Source organism: Ascaphus truei, chromosome 3 (assembly GCF_040206685.1).
Source record: "Ascaphus truei isolate aAscTru1 chromosome 3, aAscTru1.hap1, whole genome shotgun sequence".
Lineage (NCBI taxonomy): Eukaryota > Metazoa > Chordata > Amphibia > Anura > Ascaphidae > Ascaphus > Ascaphus truei.
This window is the reverse complement of record NC_134485.1, coordinates 244,561,536-244,577,022: the sequence shown is the minus strand read 5'-3', so window position 1 is coordinate 244,577,022 and position 15,487 is coordinate 244,561,536. Positions and strand designations below refer to the sequence as shown.

The 15,487-nt window shown below is 42.7% G+C and overlaps 1 protein-coding gene across 3 annotated transcripts in view; it reads right to left on the bottom strand.

The window, feature by feature from the left end:
* Window positions 1–15,487, bottom strand: part of MGAT4A (alpha-1,3-mannosyl-glycoprotein 4-beta-N-acetylglucosaminyltransferase A) — a 119,547-nt gene that overhangs the window by 378 nt on the left and 103,682 nt on the right. For 2 of the 3 annotated variants that reach the window (XM_075590511.1, XM_075590512.1), the window contains exons 13-16: window positions 3,971–4,049; window positions 2,524–2,590; window positions 456–568; window positions 1–367 (exon numbers count right to left, since the gene is read on the bottom strand). The exon at window positions 1–367 is cut by the window's left edge and continues 378 nt beyond it. In XM_075590511.1, the coding sequence (XP_075446626.1) occupies window positions 341–367; window positions 456–568; window positions 2,524–2,590; window positions 3,971–4,049 (286 nt within the window). In that variant the 3' untranslated portion in view covers window positions 1–340. Of the gene's footprint in view, window positions 368–455; window positions 569–2,523; window positions 2,591–3,970; window positions 4,444–15,487 lie in introns of those variants that run through there. The other variant, XM_075590513.1, reaches the window with a different exon arrangement.

Below are 15,487 nucleotides of genomic sequence, written 5' to 3'. Positions count from 1 at the left end.
AGAGTTGTCTGTCTTTATGGAATGTATATGTACATCTTTCATATTATCCTAAAAGTAAGATTGATTATGAAATGTTTCTGCCTAAAATGCAGGTTATTCATCTCGGGGGAATTGTTGATTACATTCTTACATGGGCAGAATGCAGGAGTACTTACAATCTTCTTAGATACAGTAGATTTCACAGAGGTAGAGTTAAAAGAAATGCAAAACAGAATTGAAATTAAGGTGCATGCACAGAGATCTTAACAGGCAGTGATGACCATTCAGTAGAATTGTGGCCATTCTTGTGACAGTCCGTGGATCTTGACTTTTGATGAGTTATAGATACAGTAGTAGCCGGTCAGTTTGGAATCTTTTTTATATGGATCTATAAAATGGTAAAAAGAAGAGAAGGATGGTGAAAGATGCAGTTCAAACAAACCGAAGATTTCTAATAATATGAAATCTCTACCAACCTCATTAACAATCACCCAAACAGGTGAATTCTGTAAAACTGAAAGCCGAAATGCTGAAACGGGGTTTAGACTGGAGTTTACAGTTCCCTCTGCTATTCCATCTTCAAATGTACCTTTCAGTGCAAAAATACACACAGTAACCAGTTAGAAAGCTTAAGAATTGGCCATATTCTGTGGTAAATCTAGCCAGAAACAGAACAGCTTTAAGCATCCTTAGCAACGTAGACAGTGCCCTCCTCATACATTAATGGTAAAACTGGACATTTTTATTATTACAATATCTGCAAACACCCATATTAACAAACACACATCTGTGATTAACAGTGCTTACGAATAGGTGATGAAACCTCAATGTGATATATTGAACGATCACGCTATCATAACACGCAAAATGCTAAAGAAAGTCATGGAATTAGAGGAGTCACAAGTTAGCATAAATTCTGGCAGCTGCGACCTAATCATTTTTCCAAATTCTGCCCCTCCATGTTCTAACACTTATATGCCAAACAAGATTGATTTCCAAAAATAAAAATGGCCCCTACTGAGAGTCTCTGTATCCTGGTGGGTACCTGTTCTGGGAATGCATAGGCGTTAAAACCGTATTAACAAAATATCACCATGCAACTCCACATGTCCCTTGCTGAAATCTACAGTGACAGTGACCCGGGAAGAAGTAAGGTTGCTTTCGAAACAGGGAGACTCACTCCATATAAGTGAGATGAGAGAGGCCATTTTGCTCCTGATGAGAGATACGCTCTCTTGGATTCTGGGTTAAAGGTGTAATCCCACAGAGTTGGCCAGTTGAATTTCTGAGGGACCTCTAAATGTCGGAAGTGTCAACCAAGTGGTTTCTTTACCCTTACCCCATCCTGCCCTTATCAGAGCCAATAAAGTTAAGGGAAGAGGGATTCTGGTGCACAGGCACTGGCTGAACACACAGTGACTTCACACAAAACTATAAAGGATGTTAGCGATAATGAGATGTAAACGAAGCATCTCGATTCAAAATCCTAGAAATAACACCATGCCTTGTACATAAAAATGTAAAACACGGTTAATATCACATTATTTGCTTTAATGAATAATTACTGTTTTATGATTATCGGGTGTTAACTCAGGCTAACGTCACAATAAATAGGCTAACCGAAGCTTTGTGAATCTGGGTCCTGGGGAGGGAGGAGGGGGAGCTCAGCCACTTAACCCTTTCCTCGCCCTTCCTTCTATTTTAACCCATCCTCTCCCTTACCTCTCTTCACCTAGCCTAGTCTGTAAACTCATTTGTCACACTATCTTAACACTTTCACTACCAAGGGGCAGTCTAGTTGAAAGGGTTAATCACCTTGTATTTTTAACGCCTCCATCTCACTACTGCCCATGCAGTATAGCATTCGGATTACCATTGTCACTGTTATAGGGGATGAAAGAGGTGGGTAATTGTGTATAAGAGAGCAGTGTGGAATCGTGGCTAATTGTGTGCAGGAGAGCAGTGTGGTATTGTGGGTAATTGTGTGCAGGAGAGCAGTGTGGAATCATGGGTAATTGTGTGCAGGAGAGCAGTGTGGAATCATGGGTAATTGTGTGCAGGAGAGCAGTGGGGAATGGTGGCTAATTGTGTGCAGGAGAGCAGTGGGGAATGGTTTGCTTGGAGAATACAAACGGGCTTTAGTGGTGCTTTATTTATTGTAAAATAAATGTCAATTAAAAATGTTTACTCTGCAAAATTAACATTTTACATTTATTAAAAATGAATAGGATTTTTTTATAAGAAATATATTGTACAATAAATGACCTAGAACCTTTTTTTAATGTCTTCAAAAAGTGTTTTTTTTTTGCTTTTTATTCGATATTAGTCGAATTATATAATACTGTTATCCTGGGATTTGTTTGGTAACAAAGAACTGTACTGTGGGGACAGTTCTCAATAAATGACATGAACAAGCCATATGTTGCCGAGTACAGATGTCTTAATATAAATAATTTAGAGCTCACAGCCAAACAGAGACAAGGAAGATTCATTTTGATTCCAATGAAACGAAGGTAATCAAAGCATTTCTTGAGTTCTTCTTACCTATTCTAAAGAAGCCATCAGACAGGCGTCTATCTTTGGTTTCCCTGGTTAGCTCCAAATGGTCTTTCTAGGGGGAAAAAAAATAACAAAAAGGCGCGTTTATTGCAGGCTAACCACAAACCAGTAAAAAAACAAATGGACACTTATTGATAAGTAAAACATGAAAAGTATTAGTTACCAATGCACATCATTTTAACTAGATTTTATGTCCTAATTTAATGCATAAACACATACCATCAACTACAATTATTTCAGATTGATACATTCTATTTATCATGCTGCATTAAGCTTAATTCAATATAATGAACACTTTGATATTTGTTAATTCCCAAGAGGGTTTTTTGCTTATTTTGGTCGGAATAAAATGAATATCAAATAGAGTTTAATCGCACCGTATTTGAGCTGTGAGAACCTTATGCCACTCCTCCTCCATCGGATGGCCCTGGCCTACATTGCATTGACGTTTATATATGTGCAGCAGCCAGCTGTCCCCAGTACAGGTCTAACAGAAGGGTATACTTCCAACACGTGAATAAAATCATCTGACCTAAATGTAATTATTCTGAGAGGTTCCCATAAACCTCTCCTAATATTCTCCAAAGAGGTTCCAATGGACTTTGGCCAGTTCAGACACAGGGCAATTATTACTAAAATTTGGAATAATTTGTGCTAACAGAGTAAAAAAACAAAAACACACACTAAAAAAAGCCAATTCATTGCTAGATAATGTCATTGGGTTATTATACGCCATATTCAGCACAGATTCTGTGCTTTTCACATTCATACTATTGGGCATAATAGCAGTCTTCTAGTGGGTCAACTAGCAAAAGCTCTAGGGAGTCTGTGACGTCAAAGCCGCATGTCTAGAGAAATTGGCTGCCGCTGGATCTGGAGAAGTGGTGCAGGGACAAAGGAGATGGTGGCCAGAGGCAGAGATCGGGCCGGAGGGCACCCGCCGAAGACCAGAGCCATTTGCTGCCTCCTCAGCCAGAGCGGTGCCAGCCCAGCGGGAGATATCCTGTCGGCCGGGGGAAGCCGTTGCAGTCCCTCTGCTAGGCACTGCTCTCATTGGTCCATTTGAACTTGCCGCCACAAAGCCCTTTAACTTTGGGAACCCGCCACCAGCCCAGGGAGGCGAGCCCTCGCTTCATTATTGGTCCGTGAGCTGAATCACAGCTCTGATTAGTCGCCAGCCCCTCTACCATGCTTTTCTATGGCAGAGGGGAAGATAGAAAAAAGGAGCCCGATAAGTGCTCCGCAGCGTACAAGGGATCTAAGCGGTGAGCTCCGAGGCGGTTTCTTCTTTAAATCATACGTTTTCAATGTAGCACAATTAAGAAATGTTGTTGTGGTATTTTAAGACAAGATCAGGTAGTTACATTTGATATCACCAAATAAACCAGTACAATAACACAATGTAATCAGGAAACGAAAGATGTCAACATACCTTGAAAGGCAAGATCTCTATTGATGTATTCAGTAACAAGTCTCCTGGATGCTCAGGGTTGCCGCTGCGAAACAGATACCTAGGATCAAAGCAAAGTATACATTTTAGGAATATTCATCACTTCAAATGTTAAAAAACCCGGATGAAAAAGTATGCTTTATCACCAAAACCTAGACCTGATATGATGCAATGGGAAAGGCAATAGGGCAAGCAGCCACCTTTGAATAAATAATATCCAAGAAAGTCTTCTAATTGTCCTACAGTTCACAAACATATGTCCAATGTGTGTAATACTAAAATCCAACGTGTCTTCACAAGATGTCTCCCAAAGTCTCGCTTTGCTAGAGGTGTTCCGGTCAACAAGACATCATTATCTCATAAAATGGTATCATCCATTATGAAATACGGGGAAATTAAATCACAGATGTTCCAGATCTTCCTCCTCTTGGCTGAGTTAGATGGCTTTAACAATTCTATAAAAAGATTACAAAATTACCACTAAGTGTGTCATAGCAAAAACAAGTAAGCTGATTTTGGTTTCACTACCTTAAGGGGCTGCAATGGCTTAGAAAACATATGCACCAATATTCTCTATAAATCTAGGTTGATACATATATTCCACAATGTGTTTATCTTCAGACTCTTGTTCTGTATAACCAAAAGACTCTTGTTTTTCCATAACTATAACTTTAAACCCTTGCTTTGTATAACGGTGCATTGTGGGTAGAAGTGAAACCGTGTATGTGATTAAAGGAATGTTTTTCTAAGTTCTCTTAACTTTGCTTCACATCATAAATTGCATAGACTGCGGTTTCTTTGTTCTCGCCAACGATCCCTCCCCGGTCGCCTAGCTTCCTTATCTATGAACTCCCTCTTGTAGGGTTGAACAGGAGATATGCAAGCTGTCGGCCTTAGGGGTGGGGGTTAGGGGAAGAGGGGGAGATGAGTCTGTCATGTATCATATTTTTTCTTTTTTGCATAGACTGCTAAAATAGACCAATTTGTATAACAAATAACGATGTAGATGCTAAAATAGCAAGTAAAACACTCAAAGTTGTAAGACATCATGACATTGTGAAATTATGCATTCATGCCTATTTGCTTAACGTATAAAATAGACTGGTTAGGACTAAGACCTCAGTGCATATATTAAATCAGACTAAATGTCTTATCAGATGTAATGTCACTCTTGCTACAGCTGAAGCAATAATAAAAAGTCTCCGAACAAACTGTTTTCCTAAAGTCAGTGTAGACTTAGTTTCTTCCACAATACAGGCATACCCCGCATTAACGTACGCAATGGGACCGGTGCATGTATGTAAAGCGAAAATGTACTTAAAGTGAAGCACTACCTTTTTTCCACTTATCGCTGCACGTACTGTACTGCAATCGTTATATACGTGCATAACTGATGTAAATAACGCATGTGTAACAGGCTCTATACTCTCCCCGCTTGCGCACAGCTTCGGTACAGGTAGGGAGCTGGTATTGCTGTTCAGGACGTGCTGATAGGTGCATGCGCGAGCTGCCGTTTGCCTATTGGTCCTTACTCGCGAGTGTACTTAAAGTGAGTGTCCTTAAACCCGGGTATGCATGTATACAGTGGCGGCCGCCTTTATCCTCGTGCGGCCGTATCTGCGCAACTCTGAAAACCGCGGGCAGATGCAGTACTTGATGCGGTATGTTCCGGTATTTTAAGCCGCGGCCGCCTTTATCCTAGTGCATTGTATTAGCGCTGTCTCGGCATGAATGCGGCATGAACGCGGTGAAGTGCGTGGCATTCGGAAAAAATACCCAATCAAAATCAGAGATATTGGAGTATAAAAGGGGCCGTGACAGTACATCTCATTCAGAATGAAGCGTTATCATTACAATAAAAGCTGCTGCTAGTATAGCTGCAATCACAGCATTCCTTAATAAAATGGCATCCGGTATTTTATGCTTTAAAATCTTCCTCTGCATTCGTATTTCCCAATGTTTATTATCCGATATGGGTCAATTACATGGATGGCAAATGCAAACAAATACAGAATGCTGTACTATAGTTTCATGTGTTTACAGACAACTTGGCTGTTTTTGTAGTCGCACTACAAGGACATTTTGGTTGAAGGTTACCTTTCTTTTAATGGAATGCATAATGTGGGTGTATTATATTCTACTGCTTGGCTCACTCTTAGGATCAACACCGCCAGAAGAGTGTACCTAGGCTGCCTAGATGGTACCACTTAGTTCCTACAATCTCCAAAAAATAATTGCCTTCCAAATAATTTGCAGCTAATATGATAAAATTCCAAGTAGGATGTTATTCTATCCCATCGTGGGAATACCTTCAGTTTTAAGGCCCACATCCCCCGAGAGGTTGCTAATGCAGCTGTTCAGATGCAATGAAAAAAAAACAAATATTCTGTGTTTACTAATCAAATAAAGGATAACATCCATTTTTTTTAAATGAAAAAATGCAAACAAAACAATAAAAAATAAAAAATCACGACACACTGTGCTAAGAACATACACCAATTTATTGAACATCATTTATTATTTATTTATTTATAAAATATTTTACCAGGAAGTAATACATTGAGAGTTACCTCTCGTTTTCAAGTATGCCCTGGGCACAGAGTTAGGACAAATAATACATGGTTACAAATACAGTTACATAAATGAGCAGGGTATACATTATATACAAGACATTGCGTGCACAGTTAAAGAAAATATATATTGTGGGCGAATTAAACAGTTACAGGCTAGATTAAAATGTGAGACAGCCTTAGATTTGAAAGAACTTAAACTGGTGGTGGATGCGAGAGTCTCTGGTAGGTTGTTCCAGTTATGGGGTGCTCGGTAGGAGAAGGAGGAACGGCCGGATACTTTGTTGAGCCTTGGGACCATGAACAGTCTTTTGGAGTCTGATCTCAGGTGATAGGTGCTGCATGTGGTAGGGGTGAGGAGCTTGTTCAGGTAGCTGGGTAGCTTGCCCATAAAGAATTTGAAGGCAAGACAGGAAAGGTGAACTTTGCGCCTAGACTCTAGTGATGACCAATCTAGTTCTTTGAGCATTTCGCAGTGATGTGTGTTGTAGTTGCATTGGAGAACAAAACGACAAATTGAATTGTAGAGGGTGTCAAGTTTGCTAAGGTGGGCTTTAGGTGCTGTGCCATATACTATGTCTCCATAGTCAATAATTGGCATTAGCATCTGCTGTGCGATACGCTTTCTGACCGGGAGACTTAGGGAGGATTTGTTCCTGTAAAGTACCCCTAGTTTGGCGTAGGTCTTGGTTGTCAGGGTATCAATGTGCATTCCGAATGTTAAGTGGGAGTCAAACATAAGCCCAGGTATTTAAAACTAGTGACAGGGGTTAGGGTGGTGTTAGCGTGGTTCTAATCTGGAGCTCAATCGCTGGAAGCTTTCAAAATTTAGTCTTGGTCCCAAATACCATGTTTACTGAAATTATATAAAGCTGAACCCAACTTGCTGTGCAAAATATTTGTGTATTAAAATGATTCTCCAAAAATTGAAGTGGCTAGGGAAGGGTAGAGTTACAAGTACGCCAAACATACAGATATAATCACAGTAACTCACTGATCCAGACAAACGTGTGCAGGGCAAATGGAGTGGGATTTGGAATTAGTATGCACTGTAACAATATGGGCTTGATTTACCAAGCTGTGTTATTTCCATAAAACACCTTCACTTGAATGGCCCAACAGGCGTCTTAAAGCCTAGAAAGCTATCCCATGGAATAGCACTGTTTAGAAAAACACTGCATCAGACCTATCAAAAAGATACATTTGGTATTGTTTTGTTGCACCAATTTTACAGGCGGAAGACTTTGTTGAATTTAATCAATACACTCCAAAGTATTCCAATCTGTGCAACGGATCATGGCTTTTTTTTTTTTGGATACTTTTTTTAATGGAAGCCTCCGGCATGAATACATAAACTAGGTTAGAGACGTGAGGCTTATTTACACCTGTGTTTGTCAAAACTTAAGTAAATGGACCCTGACCAAACATTTTAGCAAGTTGAAGGACGGTGTTTCTCTGTTCTTGAAAGCATTGAGCTAAATGTGGAGGCAGGGAGATTAATATTCCAAAACAAACTATTGTACTGGAATTTCTTTTTTAGCGACACACACACACACACACACACACACACACACACACACACACACACACGTAACCCCTCTTCTTTGTAGCTCTCAGACTTATGACTATTGCTGAGGGTGGGGCCTGAGACCCTATTATTAACTTACTGTGCCACACATGGCCAGCAGTCAGACAGCGAGAAGAATACAGACACGGTATAATGGTGATACAAGTTTACTTATACACTAATCATTTAGATACCCCCTGTGACTTCATAGGAGGATCACTACACATAGTATACAAATACAACACAATCCCCAATAACGTTGCACTGGTGTAAATCAGTGTCAGTGGTGTATTAGCCACGCAATCCTGGGTATGTTGGATTGTGATGGTGCCAGCTCGCTGTGTACGAACTGCTGCAGGCCAGTACTTCGAAAAGGGTGCTTCGGTTCCGCTGTGCTTTGTAACCATTGAGGATTTCCTCCGACGGCACTTGAAATCTCGTCCATGTCTGGAACTGCCGCTCTCTGCTCCTGATGCCACGTGCACACTCTGCAATCCTTGACCGAACCTGACAGCACTCACGTCCGTGCAAATCTGACAACAGGGCAGCCTCCTTTTTACACATACAATTCAATGATACATGGAGCATCAGACTATACATATTTAATATTTGGAATACTTCTTTTCGTGTTTGCTTATATGGAACAATTTCAAAGATAATACTAATGTATTTTTGATGATCCATTGGCTAAAAGCATACAACTGTCAGCCAATCGCTGCAGCCTGAAAGTTTCTATTCAGATCTTTAAACTATTATCTCCACAGTAGATATCCAATATCCTCATATTTGTTATGTTACAGATGATATTTTGATAAGATGGTTATCTCTCATACGTCAATTCACTACAAAATCTGGGTTAAAGTAATATTTTTGGATAGCAATGATCAGATCGCAAGGAAATTACAAGTCTATGGCTTCTCTAAGAAAAATGTACATTTAAATATACAAATCTGTATCGAGCTGCTGACAGTGTACTTCCACAAGAGAGGATTTGCTGTACAAACTGCATAATGTGGAATGGTGAAGAATTAGAAAAAAATAACAATTGGAAGATCACAAATCACATATAGATCGTGCTCATTTCATGTCCCAACCTAGAGTCTTAACCTTTCTAGTGCCACTGGAGTTTGCAACTTGTGTTGCCAAAGGGGTGGTATCCATAGCCTAATAAGGGATGAATTAGATCTCATGCAATTTTGTCAATTGAGGTTAAACAAGGAGGGCAATTAGGTGGATCAAACTGCCTTTTCCATCAGACAAGTGTAGCCCCGGTAAGAAATGGGGGCTATATATCTTTCTCCTGCTGGTGTAAGTCCTGCTAAGGGCAGGCCGCCAGTAGTTATCATGGGTTTCCCCCGCTTCAAGCCCTGCCGTGATTGGTGGAGGTAGGCCCCTGACTGTGTGCAGGCATGAGGCAGAGGGGAGGGCCTGCTGACATCATGAGGGGTGGGGCTGACAAAACTTAGTCCTGCCTGTTCCTGTAAGTGACAAGCAGTTCTGTCCTGGGAGCAGACAGTGCTGGAGTGTCTGACCTGCAAGGTCATGATTAGAGTGATACCTGTGCTAGGAGGAGAAACTCAGGCCCCAGTCTGAGTAGAGCGGATAGCACTATAGTGCTGTGGACCAATGCCCCTCACCCTGCTCAGGGGGTGAGAGGGGGGATCTTGCCTCACCCAGAGGGTATACCCTTGGGGTGGGTGTCGGGGGTATTGAAGCCCCATACAGCCCATCCTGCAGGGGTACAGCCTGGAGGAGAAGGAGAAGAGGACAAGACCCTGTACACTGCATATGAACTGCAGCTGATCTGCTGTACAGAATAAACAGACATTGCTGCTATTTTACAAAGACTTGTGTGTGTAAGATTGAAATCTCTCGCCCTGGGACCAGGGCTTCTCTGGGAGGGTTTCACCTTATTCCTTAAGGCTCGCCAGAGATGGAGGCGCTGTACCACCGTTGCTAAAGAAGATGGAGGCATATACCCCAGAAGCCTGTCCCTGTTATCCCACCATACCACCGCGGGAGACTCAGGCCCTCCTGTTACCAGCAGGTATGCACCACCAACATACATGTAGCCAGTCCTCACTACACCCTAGGGGTCCAATCTGCGACCGGGGGGGGGGGGGGGGGCGAACATGGGTTACACAAGCTCTTTTGTAGGAGGAACCTGTGCAAACTGATCACATTGGCCATCCAAGTGAGCAGACGGCCCTGCATGTTTGGATAGACAATGCATTTAAAAATTCTAATATTCCCTTGGAACAAGGGGGACCCCCGGAGCACAACCGTGCTATTTTTAGCTCAAGGGATCCCCTATTACCAAGATAACTTCAACGTTAGTTGACATTGCTTAAGTTAAAAGTAGCATGGTTTAGCTCCTAGGCCCCCCTGAATCGAATTATGGAATTTATTATTTAAAGCAGCAGTGGGTGATGAAAAGCACATCTCATTTTTTTCTCCACTTTAAAACAACATCTAACCTGGATGGCAGACATTATGCACACTATCAAACTTACATTATTTTGCCTGGAGATGCCCCATAGAAAACAGAGTACCATCAATAACGTGAATTACCACAGCGAGTGCAATAGAAAAGTGTCAGCTGCAAATAGGGTTGACGCTGTAAGTAAAGCAGGAGTTCTAGGGGGAAAAAAGGTCAAATGGGTTCATTGTGCTTATATCTGGTGCTATTTATGTTAGGTGAAAGTACATTTATAAAGAAAATGCAATGCTGTTTTTGTCTCCTGTGCATAAGTGAAGCATCTTTGCTGGATGTGAACAATGAATGTGAAAGAGGTAAAAGAGCACTCTGCATCACAGATAAAGAAAACGGGCCTGTTATAACCAGGGTTGCCACCACTCCGGGCTTAACCCAGAGACTATGGGGTTTGGCCACGTATCTCCGGGCTACAAGTTTAGCGTGTTAATCTCTGGGTGGCGGCGGGGGCGTCTCCCGGCATCCTCTTGCAGCCCCCATGAACATGGCTGCGTGGCGTGAAATGATAAAGCGTTGCCACGACTACATGAAGCTACATGATGTCACAGCGTCACGTGACGCCCGTTGCCATGGTAATTGGCCGCTATGTGACGTGTCACCACGTTGCCAAGACAACTTGGCAAAATGTGATGGCACGTAGCATCCGTTGTCATGGCAACGCGGCGACATTTGACGCCGCATAGCCATGTTCGCGGGAGTTGTAGGGGGACATGCAGGAGGATGCCGCTGCACCACACCGCCGGGGAGAGAGAATTGGTTTTACATTCATCTCCGGGTTCGCCTTCAGTAGAAGGTGGCAACCCTGGTTATAGCCCCTACATGTGATAGAGGTTGCATATTTAATATATACATACACTAAGAAATACTAAAGAAAACTTAAAGGTGGAAATAATAAAAAGTGCCCTAAAAAAAAGGTTTCAATAAGAATGCATGTCAGAAAGGCAAACACAACCCATATTCCTGCAGCAGTAATAAACCAGTCTGCACGAACTCAAAAGAACTTGGGTAATGCATCTGTTTGTTTCACTGAAGGAGGCAGTTATGGCTTGTAGCCTGTTATTATGGTCATGAAAAATGGTATGAAAAAGCATCTAGGGGATTAATATCATCGCTGCGGGAACAGTCTATACTAAAATACCTTGTAAGGTCCTCTGGTAATGGGAACAAAGGGGTTTTAAGTAGTAGTTTGCTTGATTGCGAGCCACATTGATCCTTTCACAGATTGTTCCTGCAGCTTTAATATCACTAAATATACTACACTAAAGATGCAAAGCAGGCACAGAAACACCGGTAGGAAATGGCACACACTGTATTCATCATGGTAAAGGTCGGCAACTAGCTTCATAATAACATACTATTTATTTCAGCATTTTGAATTGCCCTGCACAAAGAAATACAAATCCCACCCCCTCTCAGAGCATATATACCTCTGACCTACAGGCTGGAATAGAATTACCTGGGGACTGATATACACATACAGGCAGTGGAGTAGCTAGACATGCGCGGGCTCCCGGGCAAAAAAATAATTCAGGGCTCCATTATAAGTGAATGTATTAGGAGACTGCATCAAATTCACAGGCAGCGCAGCGTTGTTTGCTGGGGGTCGGATAGCACGTTTTGTTGATTCCTTTGAATACTCTCCTGCTGCCTCCGCCGTTCGCCTTTCACCATCTAACCCCTCCTGCTGTACTGCTGATCGTCTTCTCCCACCGCCAGCTTCTTCTTCCACTCCGGTCTTGCGTCAGTCCTGCCGCGCCTCGCCAGCTCACAAATTCCAGTGGGATTATTGTATACATATATACAAAACAAACAAACAAACAAACAAACAAGGAAACCGCAATCATGCTCTGTTAATAAACACTAAATTAAGGTTGCTGGTGGGAAAGGAGATATATAACACCAAGAAAAAAGAATCCCAAACGTGCACCCTGGTTACCAAAAAATATTTTACAAATCTATTGAACATACATACAAAAAAAAAGATTTAAAAATTGGATCCCTAAAAGAGCCTCCAACGGACAAAAAAAGCTGAGCGAAAGTAGAATGTAAATACACCAATATGGGGCACGAGGAAAAAACTAAGAAAACGTATATTCTCTGGTGTAAACAAGACCGGACGGTCATTAATAAGTAGTGTCACGGATAATAATAAGTGACAGAGTAACAAAATGTGGTGTATTACACAGAAAAGACCTGATACAGTGTATAAACGGGCCAAGTCTGTCCTAGCCACGATACAGGACGCGGAGGGGCATGTATGGGAAACAGAAGATAGCTGTTACAGCAAATGTGGTCAAAGTCCCGTATGTAACTAACAATTCTACGTCATGCTGGAGCAAAATATAGGCATATAGTGTGTCCTATTGCCACATGTTTAAGTGTAGTCACTAGCATGAACAGTGTCCCATGGAGCTCCCGATGCAAGAAAAAGAGCATGATGTGTAAATACTCAGCAGAATGATGATGCAGTCCTTGATGATGTTCAAAGCATCCGCAGCTTGCGATCACCGTGAAGGATAGAGGACGTCAAGGTGAAGAAAGTCCAAAATCCGGAGAAATCTTACAGGCATAAATAAGCCAGTAACTCAATGAGGTTGGGGTCCCAGCAACACACTCCCATTTTGTCCTGGGGCAAGAGTTGGTGCTACTGTTGGATGAGTATGAATCTTCATTCCGGCCATGGTAAGAAACACATTGATTGCATTTTATTTAATTGTGTATTTTGGGGGGGTGCCCATTGACTGGTAATGTGTTTATTCATGCCCCTTTGAGGGTATAGATAAGACAATCAATGCATTTTTTGGCAAATGTTTGTTTTGATTGAATTGTAATGTATTTTATTTTGTGGTTGTTTTTAATTTTAAGGTTGCCCATTCATGTAGCAATCCATACCCATATTGTGGGCATGGTTTACCACAGTGACAATCAATGTGTAGAGGAGGTGGGGGTATAGGGTTAGCCCTCCCAGGTGGGTAGCAGGAGGGGGAGGGTTAACCCCTTAATTACCATAGTGGTTAATAACCACTAAGGTGATAAACGGGTTACAGGCCAATAGCTAGTTTTCTTATTTTAGGTTGGTGACCACTTAAGACGAGGAGCACGAGGACGGCCTTCATCCTAGCAGGGGTAAGTACAACATTCACTTACTACAGCTCAACCCCGTTTTAGCGTGATCCGTTACAACGTGAATCCACTTATAACGCGATGTGAGCGTGGCTCCCAATAAAATGCCGATCTCCTACCATGCCGTTTTCTCGCCTCTGCTGTGCCTTGCTGGGGTGACCAGGACATGTCATGTGCCAGGTGGCAGGAAGCTTGCTGCCTGTGCCCAACCCCCCCCCCCCCCCCCTCCAGTGTCAAATGACTTCACGGGGTCACATGACCCCGTCACGTGGCCCAGCGGCATCTTTTGACGTCGTTCACCATGGTGACGCGTCGCTTTCTGTTCAGGGGGGATTTATGTCAGTCTGATCCTATCACCCACTGTGCTGTCAGAGAGCCAGGAAAAGCCTCATGTATTTAACCCCTCCAGTTACACACACACACACACACACACACACACACACACACACACACACACACACACACACACACACACTCTCTATAAGGGAGGTGGCTCTTATTTTCCTCTCTCTCCCTGGCCACGGGAAGCTGAAGGGAGAAGGGAGAGGAGAGAGTTGCCCGCTCCTGCGTGGGGGTGCCGCTGGGACTGGGAGAGTTATCTCAGCACTGCCCCTCCGGCGGCCGCGGAACCCCTGAGGGGTGCAATGTTCGTGTAAAAAATGTTTAACGTGATCCGCATATAGCGCAATCAGATTATTTGGACCCCAAGCACAGTGCTATAACGTGTTCAGCTGTATATGCTGGCTGGATAATGTTTTATTTTTAATGGGTAAATGCACTATTATACAGATCTGAATTATAGGGATTTTGCCCATTACTGTACTGAATGTTTTGGTTGGGGGGGGGGCGTTGTTGGGGGTATATGGGGTAGGTAGTACGGTGCCCATTCATTGACATTGGGGTTAGTTTTGCTCCCATTGAGGGCATAGCTAACATTGGCAATCAATGGGTGTATTGGCTAGTATTGATTGCTGTATTTTAATGTTTATTGGAGGTAGAGGGGGTTGGTGAAGTGGTAGCTTCCCTGGGGTGGGTGGTTAGGCGTCTCGGGTATGTAGTAGGAGGGGTTAACCCCTTCATTACAATAACGGTTACTACCGCCAAGGTAATGAAGGGGTTAACTCCTCACGCTACCTTCCCCATAGTCCTAACCACCCACCCTGGGGCAACTACCCTTCACCTCCAATAAACCAGATATTCTTGTGTAACCCCTTCATTGCCTTAGTAATGAAGCGGCTTTTATTTGATAACACAGTATTGAAGCAGGTGGTCTACGGGACGGAATCACATTAATTTCAGCCTCAGGGACCCCCTGCTTCCCGAGTTTCAGGCTCCGGTATGGGGTGCCGGTATCTCTCTGCATTGTTTAAATGTCCTAGACTTTAAACATGGTGGAGATACCGGCACCCCATACCACGGTTTGTAACTCCAGAAGCAGGGGGTTCCCGAAGCTGAAATTAATGCGATTCAGCTCCGGAGATGTTGTCGTCAAGTCTGTCTCCTCTCCCCTCCACGCTGTCTCTCCTCTTCTCCTTGCTCTCGTTGCTTAGCAACCCTGTAACAGCTGAACCTTTTTATGGAAACATATGCATGGCATGAGCATTCGATCAGGTATACAACAAAGGTGGTAATCTTTTATAATTTGTGTACGTTCTTGTGCAGGACAACCTTTATTAGATTGGTCAATAAAGCGGCATGTACTACATGAGGTATGACCGCATCTAAAACATCCCCCTGTTTTTTTG